Raw genomic sequence first — 18,085 nt, 5'->3', positions numbered from 1 at the left:
CACCTTTGAAGGTTTAATCCAGTCAAAAGACAAAAACAAATGTACTCACTTACGTCTAGTCGTATTGAGATATGTAAATAGTTTTGGGTCATTTTTGCTAAGGTTGTATCCAAATACAATGAACATTTGTTGGACCATCCGCAGACCTCCATTTCAGACGTTTTCATTAGAACTTTAACATTAAAAACTCTTAAGTGTGTTTTGTGGATTACCGGCAGGCAGCGGTGTTTAAAACTGTGAACTCCACAGGAGGCAGAGGCCGTTCAGTGAACAATGACCACCAATGAATCATCCACAGAGGCATTTAAATAAGACTTTGCTTGTCAGAATATTTTAGCGCCCAACATGTGACATGTATGTTTTGACAAACGTGTGTCAAACAAAGAACAAAACCAACATATAACTTAAAAATACTAGGTGTTGGAATGGGAATAAAGTGATAATACAAATCAAATCCTCTTGTACCATTTAAAAAAATAAATGACCATGATTCTTCACTGGGACGGATTAACCAAACAAACTAAACCAGTTCACACATAAGCAAACACTCACTTAGTGTTATTGAAAAGGCCTTTAAGCTCTTGAAACCACAGCAGCTTCATTGACTGTTAGGATAAGACGATCCCACTGTTGCATAGTTATTATTGATGTGTATGAGAACACATGGTCTTGTCTTTCAGCGAGGAACAGTGGGGACAACTTCAACACAAAGTACAACAAACATCTTTCATGATTGGACAGTTGAGATTCGGAATACATTAGACTCCTCAAATGAACATTCAGTATGCACAGGTTCAGTTCACGAGTTCCAGTTGTGTCAAAAGCTTCTTATGCGTTTCCTCGGTGGCTTATTGCTCTTTAAAGGCAGGGTTGGTAACTATTTCCTGTATACACTTTTTTATATATTGTTTGAAATTCTCTTTACACCCTGACAGCAGTACATAACTTATGGTCTCTGAATGAGGAGTGAAAAAGATCCGTCATCTTTAGCTACTGGGATCCTGTCGCCGCACTGCTAACAGTAGTCATGTTTGTTTTAAACATCCGGTATGATATTATTAGGTGTTTGCTAGTCTTGCTTTGCCAGACGTTCCTCCACAGCGCTGGGGAGGAAGGTCTGGCTAGTCCACACAGCATTCCGGGATGGGAGAAAAAACATTTCTTTAAACCAATCACAATCCGTCATGGGCGGCGCTAAGCACTGGACAGAGCCACGGTGCCGCTGCAAAATAGCCTCTGGAAGGACCTTGTTTTGGTGGAACAAAAGTTGTTTTAGTCGTGCGAGAGAAAACTCAGACTGGACAGATAGTCTAGCTAGCTGTCTGGATTTACCCTGCAGCGATCTGAGGAGCAGGTAACCACAGTCCTCGGAAATCAACCGGAGATTAAAATTCCAACACAATGGAAGCGGAAGGTGACGGACATCCGAGCTAAAAGAGCGTGATCCGGCGGAATTTCCGGCAGCACCGGAGCAATCCCGGAAGTGGAACGCCGTGGATATAGACTAGGTGTTTGCTTATGAGTGAGACGTGAAGTAGCTTTGAATAGTAAACTTGCGGTACTTTCTCCGCTCTGCTCTGAAGCGGCGCCAAGAGCAGGGGGAGGGGTTAGACGGAGCCCCAAATCTTGCTCGCTTACCAACATTACCAACGCTGCCTTTAAGGTGACACAAGTAGTTGCACTTGCTACAGACCTCCTCATTTCTCACAACAGCTCGCAGATCAAGCCACCACCTGATCCTGTACCTATGTTTTTTGTTAACTATTAGCCACAGCTCAGGTGACATCACTGCTTCGCTCTGCATATAACATAGACCTGTGTGCTTTTCTGGAATCTGGATCTTCATTTCTCCTCAGCCTCAGGGTTTGGCACAGGAGATCCACCAGTGTTAAATAGACAGACATCACCCCCCTGTGGCTTAATGGAAGAACTGCACCAATTGATGGGGGTGGGGGAGGGGGGTCCGAAGTGCAGCCTGGCCCTTGGCTTGTCCTTCATGGTGCCAGCATGAATGATGAGATGGTCCAAGCTGAATCTGAATCAACCAAAGACACCCCCCCCCCATCATGTCTTCAAAGTAAATCAGGCTGTTTCCCCTCACCACTGCATGTGTGGGGGCTGTGTGTGGATCGGACTTCTGTACTGGGTGTGCAGGAGTGTGCCGGCCTGCGGGGAGTCCTGGCCCTGCAGCCAGTCCTGATAGAGGGTGTGCAGGGTGGGGTTGACCTCCGGGAGACGGACCGGCAGGCTGCTGTAGGCCTCCTCCATCTGCTGGACCAGGGCTTTATCCAGCCGGCCTTCCGCGTCGCTGGCTGCCTGACCGCGGCCGCTCAAGCACCCTGCGACAGGGGAGACACAAAGAAGGGATTACACCAGCACGTCCCAGGTGAAAGTTGCAGGGTTCATGCGCATTTTAACCAATACTTTTTCATGACTTCTCCATGACTATGTATTCCTGAAAATGTCAGCCGACATTATACAATAAGAACTAAAATCTGTGTTAAAGTTTGCCCTAAAATGAATGACATTGGTTCATAGTGGGATTCCTAACATCGCTCCCCGAACAGAATGTTGAGGTTAGGACGACGTGAAATACATTTATTAATCACATATTGTTATGCGGTGTTAAAAAAGAAAATTCCATGACTTCTCCAAAACTTTCTGGGTCTTTTTGTGTTTCCAAAACCTTTCCAGGCCTGGAATGTGCATTTTTTAAATTCCATAACTTTTCCAGGTTTTTTCGAAACGTATGAACCCTGAAGTTAGTACTGGCAGGATTCAATTTTAAAACAATATTTGTTTTTAAATCATGTTGGTGGTTGTCGTGAAAATATCACATCAGACTTGAAAAAGAGAAATCCCCGCACTCGTATTTTTCAACAATGATCTTAAACAGATAATGCTCCGCCCCTTCTGTATAGCCGGGTGCGCGACAATGTCAATTTCATATCCATTTCAATAATACATATATGAACTTTATATCAATTTAGTAATATTTAGTGACTCCACAACTTCCACTTATAGTTCGTTGTGGTGTTACCTCCGGGGCAGGACAGCACCTCCACCAGCTGGTAAGGCACACGCCCCTTCCTCATTCGGTGAACCAGAGTCTGGATGTTCCTGAAGCCGTAAACAGCAGCAAACTGCAGCAGAGTTTCCCCGTCCCGCTCCAGAGTCACTTCCTGGAAGTCCCGGTTCCTACCAAAACCAACACGGTAAACAGAAGGGTAGTTTTCAGACAAAGAAATTGTAATTGGTGTCCACGTCTAAACGTTGCTCTGGACGTGCATGGACGCTACAGTATATCCCAGCAGAATAAGTCACAGTGTCTCCCACCTGAGGGTCTTGTATGTGATCTCATGGACGTCCAGACCAAAGAGCTCTTTGGCAGCATGTTTGAAGACGTGTTCCAGGAAGCCTTCGGAACCTCGGCCCTCGTGCCTCACCAGCGCCGCGTCTCCAGTCTCTCCCAGCCTGCAGTGACAAGAGCGCCTCCGCTGTCAACGGCTTCCACGACGACTCAGCAAAGATATGCAATTGTGAGTTGGATGCTATTTTAAACAATTGTACGGCGGATGGACAAAGTCATCATCATGTGCAGTAGCAAAGACTATAATGAGGTAGTGGACATTCAGAACATCACTTTAGAAAAACATATATTTGCTGTCTTTAGACATAGTGGAGTAATGGCGTCCTGAGCAGAGAAGGAAGTCACACTCCCTGTGTGCGTTTTGTAACCTGAGCGTCACTGTTCTTTGTTTTGACAGCCGGCCCGGCCGCACGTGAGTCATCTGGCCGCAAAGAGACTTTGCCTAAATGTACTCAAATTTATCTTCACGTATTGGGGAGCAGTCTGTGAGAGCCGTGTAGAGGCAATCCCAGCCCGCTGTTTTAGCAATTTTGAAAGGAGCAATGACAATACTATGATCAGAATATCTTTTTGTAGTCGAACATAAGTCTAAGCTTTACTGCACTACTTGGATAATAGCACAGTACCAATCACAGGACCTGTATACACCAACAATTGGCCTGTGTCAAAGAATATCAAGAGTGAGTGAAAAGCAGAGTCAAATTATTTGAATGTTAAAACCAACTTGCTCTATATAGTTGACAGTGAGCGAGAGTGGTATTCATATAATTATGAATTATTACGCCATTTAGAATATTGTTTCTCTGTAGTTACTTATCCCAACTTGCTAACTGCATCCTCTTTTGACCTGCCCAATAGCACCATGTCCAATGTTATTATTGAGTTTGAAAAAATTCTGGTAGTATGTTTTTTTTTATTATTATTATTATCTTTTTCTCATCAGAAATAACTGATAGGATGACAACTAGTCCAACTACTCACACATGGTCCAGTGGAACTGAGTCCAGCTCCTCCACTGAAACCTTCCTCTGCTCCATCAGGTAATAGATCTCCCCTGAAACATCAAACATCACGGTTACAATTTTGGATAACCTATGGTCGGATTGCAGGGACCCAGGTTCCATTCTGCCCAAGATTATTTGTTCTAGGGGATGGATCCATCCTAAGCGGAATGGCTGGGTCCAAACTAGTTTAATGATAGCCAGACAGTTTCTTTTAAGAGGATGGAGGAATGAAGGGGTGCTGTCAATTCAGGAGTGGGCTTGTGAGATGGCTAGGGTGGCAGCGTTTTGAAAGAGGTCATATAAACAGTTTGCCAGGTTGGATGCCAGGAAATGGGAACGCTGCATGAGCCTTCTGGAGGGCTCCTAAGAAGCTTTGGGCTGGGGAGAGACGTGTATGATGGGCTTATGGTGTTGTCATTTATACATGTTTATTTGGTTCATGGTGTGTGTCTATTTTTTGTTATTATGCTATTGTATGGTCTTAAATATTGTAGTTTGTGTGTCATCTTTTCTTGATTTTTGTCTGGGTGGGTGGTGATGACGGGTTATTTCCTGTTTCAAATTGTATGTTTTGTTAAAATAATAATAAAAAAAATAAAAAAATCACTGTTACCGTTTGTTGCCGTTATTATCAACTAGTACAACAACTACGATGGCGGCTAGGGAAAGCTAATAGTGCGTTCTCAACAACTCGGAAGCTGAAGCTGGGAATGACGTCACACCCGAGTTGAATGCGTTCCATATACAAGTCGGATTTTCGTTGTTTTCATTAGCTCTAGCCAGGTTAGCTACTGTTAGCAATGCCAGTTTATAACAACGGCATTACGCCGTTGTCGGTGCATACCAACAGCGTAACATGTCCACAGATAGAAGATGGACAGCGTTGCGTGTACGACTGATTTAGGTAGACACAAAAAGGACAGCTTTCATAACTGTTGATGCACGGAGCAGCCATGTTGGATTTTAGCTCGGGGTACTCGGTGGCTGTCAGAGTTCCGAGCTCGGAAATCCGAGGTCAGGGGGCGCGTTTCAGACTTTGACCTCCGACTTCCGAGTACAAATGGAATACACTATAAATGAATTGTCTTGCCTAATGTGCAGGATTTGTGTGATCCCTTGTGTGTTATGTAGTGTGGTGTACATCCAAATAGAATGATGCATGTTTACAGTTGATCTCTACTTTTAAACTATCCAATACAATGAAAAATGCAAAGATAGTTTAAAAACAACTTGCATGGGGTTTTCATGTCCGCACCCAATGTGAGGTACCAAATAAGCTGCAGTGTGAGGTGTGAGCTGCTGCTTGTCTCAAATGCATCTTGACACAAACAGATCTCAGGTCTCAGCAGGACAGAATTAAAGGGGATGTGAAACCTGTTGGCCTGGGTGATGTGTATAATGTGTACATTTGCATATTTAGCTTCAGTGTTTCCCCTGGGCGGATGGGTCGGGGCGGGGGGGGGGGGGAAGTTTCTAATCCACATCAATTACTCTTCACATTGGCACTTGGATCCAACACACAACACTTATTCAAAAAAGAGGTGGTTCGCCTGTTACTCCCGTTTATTCTTTATGAGCACTATAGCATTTAAAAGGCCATTTTTTAAAATAGAGTCTGGCGCAGTGCTCACTCCATACAAAACGCTACATTACATCACATCCAGCAAACATCAAAGAGAACAATGAGGGCATCACTCGAATAACTTGAATATTCTCCGGTCCAGCTCAGCTAAAACACCGAGATGGTCAGTACGTTAGCGTGGCATTCACTATGAGCCTGTTCATAGCCAATAGGCTACCGACAACGTTATCTTTGTTTCACCTGTCCAACTGACTGTAGCAGGTCAGATAACGCACTCGACTGTGCCGCTGTTACAGACGTGAACTAACCACGGACAGCTGCCACGTTTATGGACACGCAGCAGTGCGTAAACCGCAGCGCGATGCTGAATGAATATGAGGGGGAAAACAACGGATATTTGGCGTTATTTTGGCATTATTATTGCAATTATAGGGGAAACACCGAGCTTGTTAGGGCGCGGATGTGACGTTGGGTCTCCCATATTCTTTTCCAATGTCTGAGACTCTCTACTATATGAGGAAAAGAAAAAGTCAAGGCTCATTGATGTCTGGTAATATAAGATTGTATAATGACAAAATGTGTTGTTAATAAGACTTTCTGAGTGAGTATCTCACTACTGTATGTACGCTACTGCAATTTCAAAAACACCAAACTCTAGATAATTAAAGCAGTATTTAACATAATCTTAAATTTGTGTGACAACTTTGACAAGATCCTCATAAGCATGTGCTAATATGATTTGGCCCCAGGCAGTGGTGTGCGTAATATTAAGAAGAGTGAACCTGAGGTGAGGACACAGTCCACATCTCTGGTCTCCAGCAGGCTGTTGTAAAACTCCTCTCTGACAGCCTCCAGCTTCTTATCGAAGCAGGGAGCCACAAACACGTGGTAGACTTTCTCTGGACTCAGCTTCTGCTCGGAGACGAGGCACACGGAAAGACAACATATCACATATCAATTGTTTTGTGCCGAACCTGGTGTATGAAGCATTTTACACAACACAATTTTCTATAGGCTCAGCGTGCCTTCGTTTTCTTTTCACTGATCTAAATAACAGAACATCTGTTATACCATTACTGGTATACAGTCATACCATTGCATTGGGAGTGGTGTGTTATGAATAGTCCACTGGCAGTGTTCATTTTTAACTATTATATCACAACCTGTGACAGCCAGTTGGAAAATAAATCGTGTCCCCTTTATTCATCAATTCATCAACATCTGGACAGGACAGAGTTAACCTACTGTACAACTTCCATCCTTATTTAAGTGATACTGTATTTCTGTATTAAGTATTTCCCCTTGAGATTTCTGTTCTGCATTCAGCAGATGTGGGGCTGCTGGCTCTCAGTAATAACCTGACATTTTACAGATCTAAAATAAATTTCTTTTAGGTGAAGGTTCATGAATGTATTGGTACAGCTCGCTATTTTTCAATTTGCCCCGACTGTTTTAATCTGTAACCTCCAGCTTTTACCGATACTGACACGTAACACACTAACAACTGTAAAAAGGTTAATTTTGATTTTTACAACCTGGACCCTATTTTCCTATGCATTGGTGTCTAGTGACAAATATGGACAAAAAGCTTTGAAATTGGTCCAGTATTGAGAGAGCTGGGAGAGAACCGGGTTACAATGTAATCCTATAGGGGCAAATGTGCACCGTTAATTTCCGTCCTCTAAAAGTGCTGTCTTTGCCACTGACAGGCTCACATTGTTACTCTAAGTGTCTGATAACATTATGAAAAGGATCCCTTCAGATCAACTCTTGTTAAAGAGTAATATTCTTTCTGTTTAACTATAAACCGCTCCAAAATTGGCATCGCCAAATGCACCAAAGTCCACTGAAATGAACAATACTTTTAGCGTGTATAGAGCCAGCATATTTCCACATTTAAATGGGTGAATTAAGGGTTTATTTCAACCAAACCAGAGTGGTGATTGTTGGAACAGCGGATAGACAAACCAAGAAGGCTTAGTTTTATAGTTTTATTTAGTTCTGTCGACTTTGAATGAAGTGTGTTTACGATGACAAAATTAGTGTTTATTTAAACGGAGTTGGGTGGGTTTGGCGATAGCGATTTTGTCTAACTGCGTGTCAATCACTGCTCGTGCACACACATTCATTCTCCCGTGTGGGGGGAGGGGCTTATCAGAGATGGGGAATCAAGTCTGAGACTCGGACTCGAGTCGCACTTAAGTCACACAAGCAGCTGACTTCAGACTTGACTCGGACTCGACCCAAAAGACTTCAGACTCGAGCTTCGAGACTCGTCAACAACCTGTTTTCATGCAATTATTGCTTTTTAAATCTAAATTTATTCATGTATTTCTATTTTCTTTTATTGGCGCATATACGTTGGGGAAACGTATGACAAGCCGCATGTCCCCTGCCCTTTGCCATAATGTGCAACGTAACACGTGTTATGTCTTATGTGCGCGCACTCACATAAAAAAAATAAATAAAATAAAATATTGAAATGGCGACACAAAGTCCTCCCGGAGTTGTGCCTTTTGTCATTAGTTTTGCTTTCAATGACTTGGTAAACAGTGGCAGTAAGCCAACAGCTACGTGCAAGGTGTGTGGCACCAAGATAAATTATGCCGGATCAACAACGTCAAACTTCATCAGGCATCTCAAAACGCACCCAGATAGGTCAGTCACTCACACGCTAATGTGAAAGAGACGTTACATTTAGCATATATCGCCACAGGTAACAAGCTAACCATCGCAAAGTGTTGTGCTAATGCTGGGAACAGGCACATTGTATCTTTATAGTTGTATCCATATGATGTGACAGACTTAGGTTAATATCACCAGGTCCGAGGGCTAGAGGGATGTGTTAAGTAGACCCCATAAAGTTATCCTACAATTGATTTTGATACTGTACTGTATGGATGGTAGCTACAGGACATGCTTTAAATTCATAAGATTTAACAATACAGTGTTAGGGACAGATCAGATGGCCAGAGACTTGAGACTTGACTTGGACTCGTGGCAAAAGACTTGAGACTTGACTTGGACTCGAGCTCAAAGTGACTCGACTTGGACTTCCAAAAAATGACTTGTGAACATCTCTGGGGCTTATGATACCGTTTTGGGTTTTAGCAGAAAAGGGGGAGGGACTGAGAAGTTGTCGATGTTCAAATTTTTTGGCTAAGTCCTGGATCTTCGCAATCCTACCTACAGCACCTTTAAACGCAAAGGATCTTACTCTTTCACAAAAAGGTCTATCTCTGTTGGGATCCTTTCCATAATGTTGTTGGACACAGATTAATAATCTGAGCATGTCAGTGGCAAAACAAGCACTTTTAGAGAACGTAAATTGAAGGTGCGAAATTGCCGGTTAACGTCACATTGTAGATTGTTTCGCTTGCTTGATACTAGACCGAGTTCACAGACTGTCTGACCATCAGTCACGTAGACACAAAAACTTAGGAAAATAGGGTCCAGGTTGAACAAAAGTGCTGCCATGTGCAATGTCTAACCGTACCATCGACATACTAAATGCTCACCTGCTGTTTAGAGAAGTAGTCTTTGACCAGACAGCCCATGATCTGCTGAGGAGACCTGGCTGTGCAGATATGAGGGGTGACCAAACTGCCCAGGACACGCTCTGAATAGCGGATCCACCCTATAAACACACACACACACAAGCACACACACAAGCACACAAACATTGTTAAAATAACCTTTGTTGTCTGCACTTCGGACTCAAATGTTCCTCATTTGCAAATATTATTACTGGATGAACCATCAACCAACCATAACTGAGCTGAAACCATTTGTCAATTAATTGATTAGTTAATTCACAGAAAATGAATAGTCAACGATGTTGTTAGTTGATTAATCATCAAGTCATTTATAAGGCAAAACCAATCAAAAATGCCAAGACTTTTCAGCCTTCAGCTTCTCAATTATGAGGATGTACTGCCTTTCTCTGCTTTACATCATTATAAATGTAATATATACTTGGATTTTGACTTGTTAGTTGGGACAAAACAAGACATATTGGTTCTGGAAAAATGTGATGGGCATTTTTAACGGTTTCCTGACAATGTAAAGACTAAATAATTAGTCAGAAAACTAATCAACAGATTCATTAATAATGAAAATAATTGTCCGTTGCACGTGTCCCTACAATAATGCCAGACTCCTGTGTGTGTGTGTGTGTATATATATATATATATATATATAGAGCTATAGGTCGCCCCAGATTCCTGGAAAATGAATGAAGTAATTTTCTAATGATCCCACTTCCCCAGCAAAGTCCTCATCTGGAGTTGAACAATGCCCCACTTCACGACCAGACTGGCAACCCTTCAAACTGAATAAATGGAAGTCTTTGCATTTGTTCCTGAGGAAAAACCATTCCTATCTCTGAGGAAGGGAGTGGTGAAAGAAGAGCTTTCTATCTTCCCCGACCAGCACACCACTGCTATCTCTACTTCTTAAAAGGAGCTCCCCTTAGTCAGCACACAGCATGCAAATTAACAGCCAGGAGCCCGAGGAGCAGCAGGAGAAAGAGGCCAAAAAGTTGAAAATTGAGGCAAATAATAAGAGGCCAGTTGCGTTTGCTAGAAAACCAGCTGACAGGTAGGGATGGGTATCGAGAACGGGTACTATACTGGTAGCGGTTCCGGACTGGTCAGTGCCGAAGTATCGATAAGCCTCAAGACAAACGATACTGCTATTTTTATGTAACGCCGCCAGGCGTCCCGTCGGGTCTAAGTATCTGTGAAGGATTTTTAAACTAAAACGTGATAGGCTACACAACAAGTAGCAAACTCCTTTGAGGAATAACTCAGCGCATGTGTGTGTATTATACACAAGCAAGTGAGTGAGAGAGAGAGAAAAAGAGAGCACGCGTGTGTGAAGTTAGCAGTTAGCTGTGAATGTAGCAGTGCAGTGTTTGTGTGAGAGACAGCAGTAAATATGATGCACTAAGGTTACGCTGCTCAGCTGAATTTAGTGTCAGCTGTTCTGACACATGAAACTCATTTTTGATTGTGTATAGACATTTGCAGCAATTACTCCTCCCTCATTATATATACAGGAAACAATTTAACTTATTTCTGCAAAAAAGAATAATCAACTGTTGAATATTTCTATGTCTTCATTTTTCCCACCAAATTATAGATGGTAGTATCGATGAGAGTATCGATAATTAGCGAGCAAATCGAGGAATAAATGAGTGCCGAGGGAGAGGAGAATTAGAGAAAAGGGGTGAGGAGGAAGGGAGCTTTACCTGGGCAGGAGGAGGTGAACATGGGCAAGGCGTGGGAGTCGTGGTGCCTCCTGCGAAACCTCTGAATAAACTCCTTCTGACTCTCTAAGATGCTGAAGCCTGCTGCCAGAGTGGTGTCGAACACATAACGCACTCCTGCGGGGAAAAGCCAGAGAGATGAGAACAGACAGTGGCACAGGGAGAGAATGTCGAGCATTTATGATAGACGCCAATGAGTCGGTGGAAGTTTCTACACACCAGTCATGAGGAAATGTCTTTAATGGTTTCAGGAAGCTACATGTTTGACTTTGTTAAAGGGATTTTTTCTTTTTTTTTTCTTTATTTGGGATGGGCAAGTTAATACACTTATTAGAAACACATTAGTAGAAATAAAAACACACGTCCTTCCAGTTTTGTTTGTTTTGAGTCCAGAAAAAGTGCACCAGTCATACGGGGCCAACGGAAGTACAGTCATGGATCGTGGCTCAGATTACGTTCATCCTTTGTGTTGCACACTCGCCTCTATTAACTTAAATTTCACAGCAATTGTGATAGAACAACATCAGTAGGTACTCATTATCCTCTTAAGGACAGTACTGACAGTTAGCCCGGGAGAAACAGAGCCAGATGAGGTCCACATGTTCACTTAGAGAGAACTCTGATACAACTTAAGTATAGCTAGAACAGGTTACATGAAACGATGTACAGGAACCAGGGTGGCCGCCTGCTGCTGCTGTCATAGAAATGATCACCAAAAAACAGTCAGAAATTAAATAAGTCAATTACAAAACAATATTACCAGTGAGATCAAATAAAGTCTGTTCTCCTGGGGGCTATGAATGAAATCCAGTTGTTCCAAATTTGGTTAAATGTGTCCTTTTGGATTCTTAATTGGTAGGTTAATTTTTCCATCCTACATATCTCTAGAGTAGTTCCAATCCAATCATCCAGGGTAGGCTGGATCGGGCTTAAAAAGGTCCCATGGCATGAACATTTCACTTTAGGAGGTTTTTTAACATTAACATACGTTCCCCCAGCCTGCCTATGGTCCGGATTTATCGGGTAACGTCAGTAATTATGACTATGCTAATTTAGCTAACTCGAGCTATCAACAGTAACAGTCCGTGGTTAGGAAAGACGAGGATTACCACCATTTGCTATAAATCGACCTGTGATTAGGGATATCTGATACCACAGTCAGCTAATCTCACTCGGTGTCTACCGGCAGGGATACAGTAGTGCACAGAATCCCCATGGTAACCACACATTGATCGCCTGGCGTTTAATTGCGTAGCGGTGTCCTTCACATGAGGAGCGTAGTAGACTACGCAGCCGAAGTGTCGCTCCCCATGTGAAAAGCCCTTAATGCTTTTTTTAAATTAAAAAAAAATAAATAAAAAAGAACTAGACTAACGAAAGCTGCCAAAATAAACCTATTTCTGCTTGAATTAAGCTAATGACGTTATGAGGCACAACATGTGAAAGAACAAAGTAGCAATCATCCTAGATCTGATCTGGATAAATCCTACAGTGGACATGCAGAGAAATAATTCATCATTTCACAGGGGAAAAAGTATATAACAATAGCTCAATTAACTACATAAAAAAACACTTTATTACTGAGTAGATTTTACAAGATGTTTTGTACTGTGACAGATAAACAGCGATGCATATGAATCCCACTCGCTCACCTAAACTCTTGAGGAAGGCACAGAGTTTGTGGGCAGCCTCAGTGATGTCCAGGCCAAACTTGACAGCAAAGAAAGGCAGAGACTGTGGACACACCGACGCTACCAGGACCTTGTGCTTCGACACGTCACACTTCTGACAAGGACAAAGAAACAGTGGGGGCAATGTAGGGCATTGCTCAAAGTGCAACAAGACAACTTCCTTGACTTTCTCAGGTTTCAGAGGCCGTTGGTTGCGCATTCTACCTTATTGAGTGCCAGAACCCGCTCCACTTCCTCCAGACTCTGCTGGGAGATCTTCAGGCTCTCCTCCTCTGATAGACAGCCATCACAGGACAGGCAGGCACTCAGCAGCAACTGGGATCCTTCATGCTCCTTATAGGGGGGGAAATAGAGGAGTGTGTTAGGGGGAGGGATTTAAATGATTTCTATCGGAAAGGGGTACTCCAGTGATTTACTTGTGGACTTCCATAAAGAGTCCAGTCCTTACAAGAGATATATTTTATATCTAATAGAATGGCCAAAGCAACAGAGATGGAGATATCTTGACTGTTAGCAGGGACCAAAATGAACACTCGCCAAGCGCCAAATGCGGGTACATTTTACGTTTGGTGAGGAAATGTCAGAGGGCTGTCGGCCACAAGGCGGGGAAATGTTTGTACCAAAATAGTGATGTTTTTCAGTCTTCATTTTGGTGAAGCTGCAGCTACTTTCTTCTGTTCCTTTGCTGTTTGCACATCAGAGTTTTTCCACACACACACACATAAATAAATAAATAAATAAATAAGACAGACGTGCTTATAACTGTATGTTACTACAGCTTTCACAACTGTTGATGCACGGAGCAGCCATGTTGGATTTTTAGCTCGGGGTACTCGGTGGCTGTCCGAGTTCCGAGCTCGGAAATCCGAGGTCAGGGGGCGCGTTTCAGACTTTGACCTCGGAAAATCCAACTTCCGAGTACAAATGGAACGCACTACTAGTAGTAGCATGCTGACCAAACCAGCCTAATATTCATATTCATTACAGTTCAATTGTATGAAACAATTAACAATATCCACTTTATATAATGCATAATGTTATACATGGGGAACCACTGTGATAGAAGACCTCTCTACCTCATGAGCCACCTCCAATACTTGATTTGTTTTTAGGGTCTGAATGAATTCATCAGCCAGAAATCATGTGATATTACATTTGCAATTAACACTTAAAACAAGCTTTTTACATGATCCATCATTTCCCCATTGCCAGGTATGACCACCTGTCGGTGCTGTGTGAGCTGATGCATGTGGCTCTTCCATCGCTAGCAGCCTGTCTCCAGACACTCGACCATGGGCAGTTCAGTGCTGAGGCCCAGAGCAGAGTAACTGAGAGACTGGGTATCCCCTCAGTGGAGGTAGAGACCATTGGGAGGTATGGTCCAACATTGTTTTATTAAAGTACCCTACACTGTCACTGTATCGTGTGTACCTCTACGTTAACCGGATTGTGTTCCATGTGGCCTTTAGGACTTCTGCAGACGACTCGCTGTTCCCAGGAAGGAAGCTGGCTGAGTTAACTGTGGAGCTCAATTCACTGCTGAACTCGGAGGACATACGTTTTTTTGAAAACAACATGTGAGTTATGGGCAGTGATCTTGTTTTTGATTTATATCAAGATCCTATTTTCAATGTCTCATCTCACCTGAAAAGAATAGTTTGACTTGAGAAATGAGAAGATCGAAACCACTCTCATGTCTGTATGCTAAATATGAAGATACAGCCAGCAGCTAGTTAGCTTAGCTTAGCATAAAGACTAAAAACGGGGGTAAACAGCTGGTCTCGAGCATGCCTTCATTATACTGTTACTGTAAGTTTGTTACTTTTTAAGCAGCAACAATTTAAGTAGGGATAGACCGATTATCGGCCCTGGCTGATTATCGTGGAGTTTTTTTGGCAGTTTGCAGATTATCTAACATTTTATTTGCCTCATAACCGATAAAGTAAATGAATTGAAAAGTGCACTACTTTGGCTCCGCTACAGCTCTGTGTCTGTCCCTCTGCTTCAGTTTCACTCACCACTGAGTCTGACTTAATATCCCACAACGCTATCTGACTATCTTTTACTGTGTATTATGTTGAAAGTTTCTAATTTATTAAATAATTGCTTAAAGCATTTAAAGATGCAGTAGGTAAACCTTATAAAACTAACTTTCTGTCATATTTGCTGAAACTGACCCTATGTACGAGTAGAACTACATGAAGCAGGTCATTTAAAAACAAATCCGGCTCCTCTGGCTCCACCTACAGCCTGTAGTGTGATTTGCAAAAATTCACCGCTCCCTGTTCAGATGCACCAATCAGGGCCAGGGGGGTGTCTAACTGCGTGTCAATCACTGCTCATGCACACACATTCATTCTCCCTTGTGGGGGGAGGGGCTTAGGAGACCGTTTTGGGCTTTAGCGGAAAGGGGGGGAGGGACTGAGAAGTTGTCCATGTTCAAAGTCCTGGATCTTCACAATCCTACCTACAGCACCTTTAAGCAAAGTTTTGTGTTGAGGTTTGTAACGTTCCAAAATCTTAGTCCTAAAGTTTTTCATTTTCACTGTTAATGCATATATGGTTTCAGGTTACGGTTATCGGTTTCAAGTATCGGTATTGGCCTTGAAAGACCAGTATCGGTCGATCCCTAAAAGCAGTATATTTTAAGAAGTAGTAAGAAATTGTTTAACATTTTGGGAAATACAGGACAACAAAAAAATCCAGCACATAAAAGCACAACGTTTTTTAGACATTGTTTTAACAATCGAGATATCACGTGTCAATTGCTGAGCTTTAGAGGTGCTGGCAGATTTTGTTTCCTTTGGACGGAGCCAGGCTAGCTGTTTCCCCCTGCGTCCACTCTTTGTGCTAAGCTAAGCTACAGCTTTATTTAGCATACAGACATGAGTGGTATCAATCTTTTTTTTTTTTTTTTTTTTTAAGATTTCTTTATTTAAAAGGGACAACGCACATTAATCAACATGAGCACAGACTCCAACATGTAAATGTGCCAGATTTAGCCATGCAGGCTAATTTTCATCTGCAGTCCCTAGCAGGTTGATGGCTTAAATCCCATCTTCTCATCTAACTCTCAGCAAGATAGAGAATATAGAGGGTATTTCCCAATATGTAGATTTCTACAACCTTTGCAGAAATAGACAACATTTTTATACTTACTCCTGTATACAAATAACAGCTGATCAACTGTATGCCTGTGCTACTGTAGGTATGTAAGAGGATGGTTCAGCCCCTACCAACGACAGAGGAAAATGGTATCTCCTCTCATCACCATGCAGATCCACAGCCAAGCATCAACGTGAGAATAATGTGTTCTATTACAGCTACACCTTGTGCACACCGGGGTTATTATAGTAAACTAAATAATGTCAATTCTATTTATATAGCGCCTGTCACGTAAACCCAAAGAGCTTCACATTAAACAAAATACCACATATACATTAAAACAAAGCATGAATGGAAATAATAATACACAACGAGACAATCAACAAAACCAAGTAAGACAGTGCAACCATACAATTTCTCTCTCTCTCTCACACACACACACACATATTTTGCCAGTTAAAAATATGCTTGCCCGGTGGGTTTTTTTTCCATTAACCTGCCAACTTGGTCATTGGGTTTAAAAATTAATTTCGGACACTGACTGTTCCTACACTTTACATAATGCAACTTGATACCATCTTTGCGTCCATGCCTGGTAAATGCACAAATAGTTTGAACTGCAAACAGTTGTAAAGAAGGTTTCTTTTACAAACTAGAGAGTTAAAATAACCTGGGGGGTATTTTCCAGACTTTACAAAGCTCCTCCCGAGCATCACATGACATTATACAACTGTTTTCACAGTCAAAGTAGTAGTCATCATGACGAGAAGCCTAATATGATTAAAATAAACTGTATGAAATAGGTGGAGTACCCATTTAATAAACAACCAGAAGAGGATCGCCTAAGCCAGACCAATCGATTATACATTAAACCTGGGAGTTAACAGCCATTACCTGTCCGTTGACTTCATCTCTCTCCTGGTGGGAGTTGGCACCTTCGTCACTCTGTTTCTTGCTGCACTGTGCGGAAGATCAATAAATATTAAATTCCTGATTGACAGCAAGACAACATTTTGTTCAGAATCAGCATGTATAAGACTGTAAGACAAGATTTATAAAGCAATGCAGTGATACTGATCCAGAAATGTACCTGTTTGGTGCAGTTCTCACACTTCTCTCTTCGCTTTGGCACGTTGACCTCTGACATTTTCCTTGGTGGTTATCTGTAAATTGAGGTTAATATCACAGCACCATTAGCTTCCCATTGTTGATCATTTCCTCACAGCATGTTCCTCTTGAAGCTCTGGCATGATGACTGTGTCTGCATGCCTGCTGCTGTGTGATGTGATGTCAACTCCACCCTCCTCTGACTGTCCCGCTATCCTATCACAGGCAGCCCTCTTATCATAAACACAACAGCTCTGTAATGGTGGGAAACTGGCAATGAACACAAACTAGTACCCTGTAATTACATTTAAATGTCTCGTGTTAATTGTATACACAGTGCCAACAAAAACAGCCACAAAAGCTATTAAAATACATTACACACAGGAGCTATCATCCTGTGAAAACCCTCATATATTATGAATACAACATGTCACACTCCCATGATGTAAAATACGAAAAATGCTGATTCTGGGGGGGTATTTATTATAGCTCGTGCTCACTTCAGCCCCGACTAACGTTAGTTCAAAACCAGTGTTGAAAACATTAATCATTTGTGACGTTAGCTAACTAGCTAGCTACGTCAAATTGTATGTAGCTAGCTAACTTAAATTGCGTTATGCGATTCATGCTATTGCGTTACGGCTCTTTTTTGGATGATAGGTAACGTTAACGTCAATAGTCACTGTGTTTGTTTAACTGTGTGTTGGCTTAACAGTGTGGCAGGCCCTGTGCTCTGTGCTATCATTGCAAGGTCGAACTCACCGGACGGTTTCTATTTCACTGCTCTTTCAGACAAAGGGATAAAAATGCAGAGGACAGTCAGAAGAGCAGCACTTGTATATATATAAAAAAAAGACAGCAGCGCTGATACAGCACAGCAGGTGAACTCAGCAGTTAGCTACTCAGCACTCTTTTACTTTCAAGTCAAGTCGTCTGTGAGCGGTGTCACCGCCACTG

The 18,085-nt window shown here is 42.3% G+C and overlaps 2 protein-coding genes across 2 annotated transcripts; one reads left to right on the top strand and one right to left on the bottom strand.

The window, feature by feature from the left end:
• narf (nuclear prelamin A recognition factor) lies at nucleotides 1-17,935 on the bottom strand. The gene is made up of 12 exons (XM_078279095.1): nucleotides 17,891-17,935; nucleotides 17,112-17,184; nucleotides 16,916-16,981; nucleotides 13,121-13,249; nucleotides 12,878-13,010; nucleotides 11,208-11,342; nucleotides 9,475-9,593; nucleotides 6,739-6,868; nucleotides 4,352-4,424; nucleotides 3,337-3,474; nucleotides 3,041-3,198; nucleotides 1-2,339 (listed from the first exon to the last, which is right to left on the bottom strand). Exons 2-12 carry the CDS (start codon nucleotides 17,166-17,168, stop codon nucleotides 2,098-2,100), a joined length of 1,380 nt encoding a protein of 459 aa, XP_078135221.1. The 5' UTR covers nucleotides 17,169-17,184; nucleotides 17,891-17,935; the 3' UTR covers nucleotides 1-2,097.
• LOC144536267 (hexosaminidase D-like) lies at nucleotides 13,874-16,264 on the top strand. The gene is made up of 3 exons (XM_078279308.1): nucleotides 13,874-14,290; nucleotides 14,386-14,493; nucleotides 16,125-16,264. Exons 1-3 carry the CDS (start codon nucleotides 14,103-14,105, stop codon nucleotides 16,216-16,218), a joined length of 390 nt encoding a protein of 129 aa, XP_078135434.1. The 5' UTR covers nucleotides 13,874-14,102; the 3' UTR covers nucleotides 16,219-16,264.
• Nucleotides 17,936-18,085: the final 150 nt, after the last annotated feature.

This window comes from Sander vitreus, chromosome 21 (assembly GCF_031162955.1).
Source record: "Sander vitreus isolate 19-12246 chromosome 21, sanVit1, whole genome shotgun sequence".
Lineage (NCBI taxonomy): Eukaryota > Metazoa > Chordata > Actinopteri > Perciformes > Percidae > Sander > Sander vitreus.
This window is presented reverse-complemented; position numbering and strand designations above follow the sequence as displayed.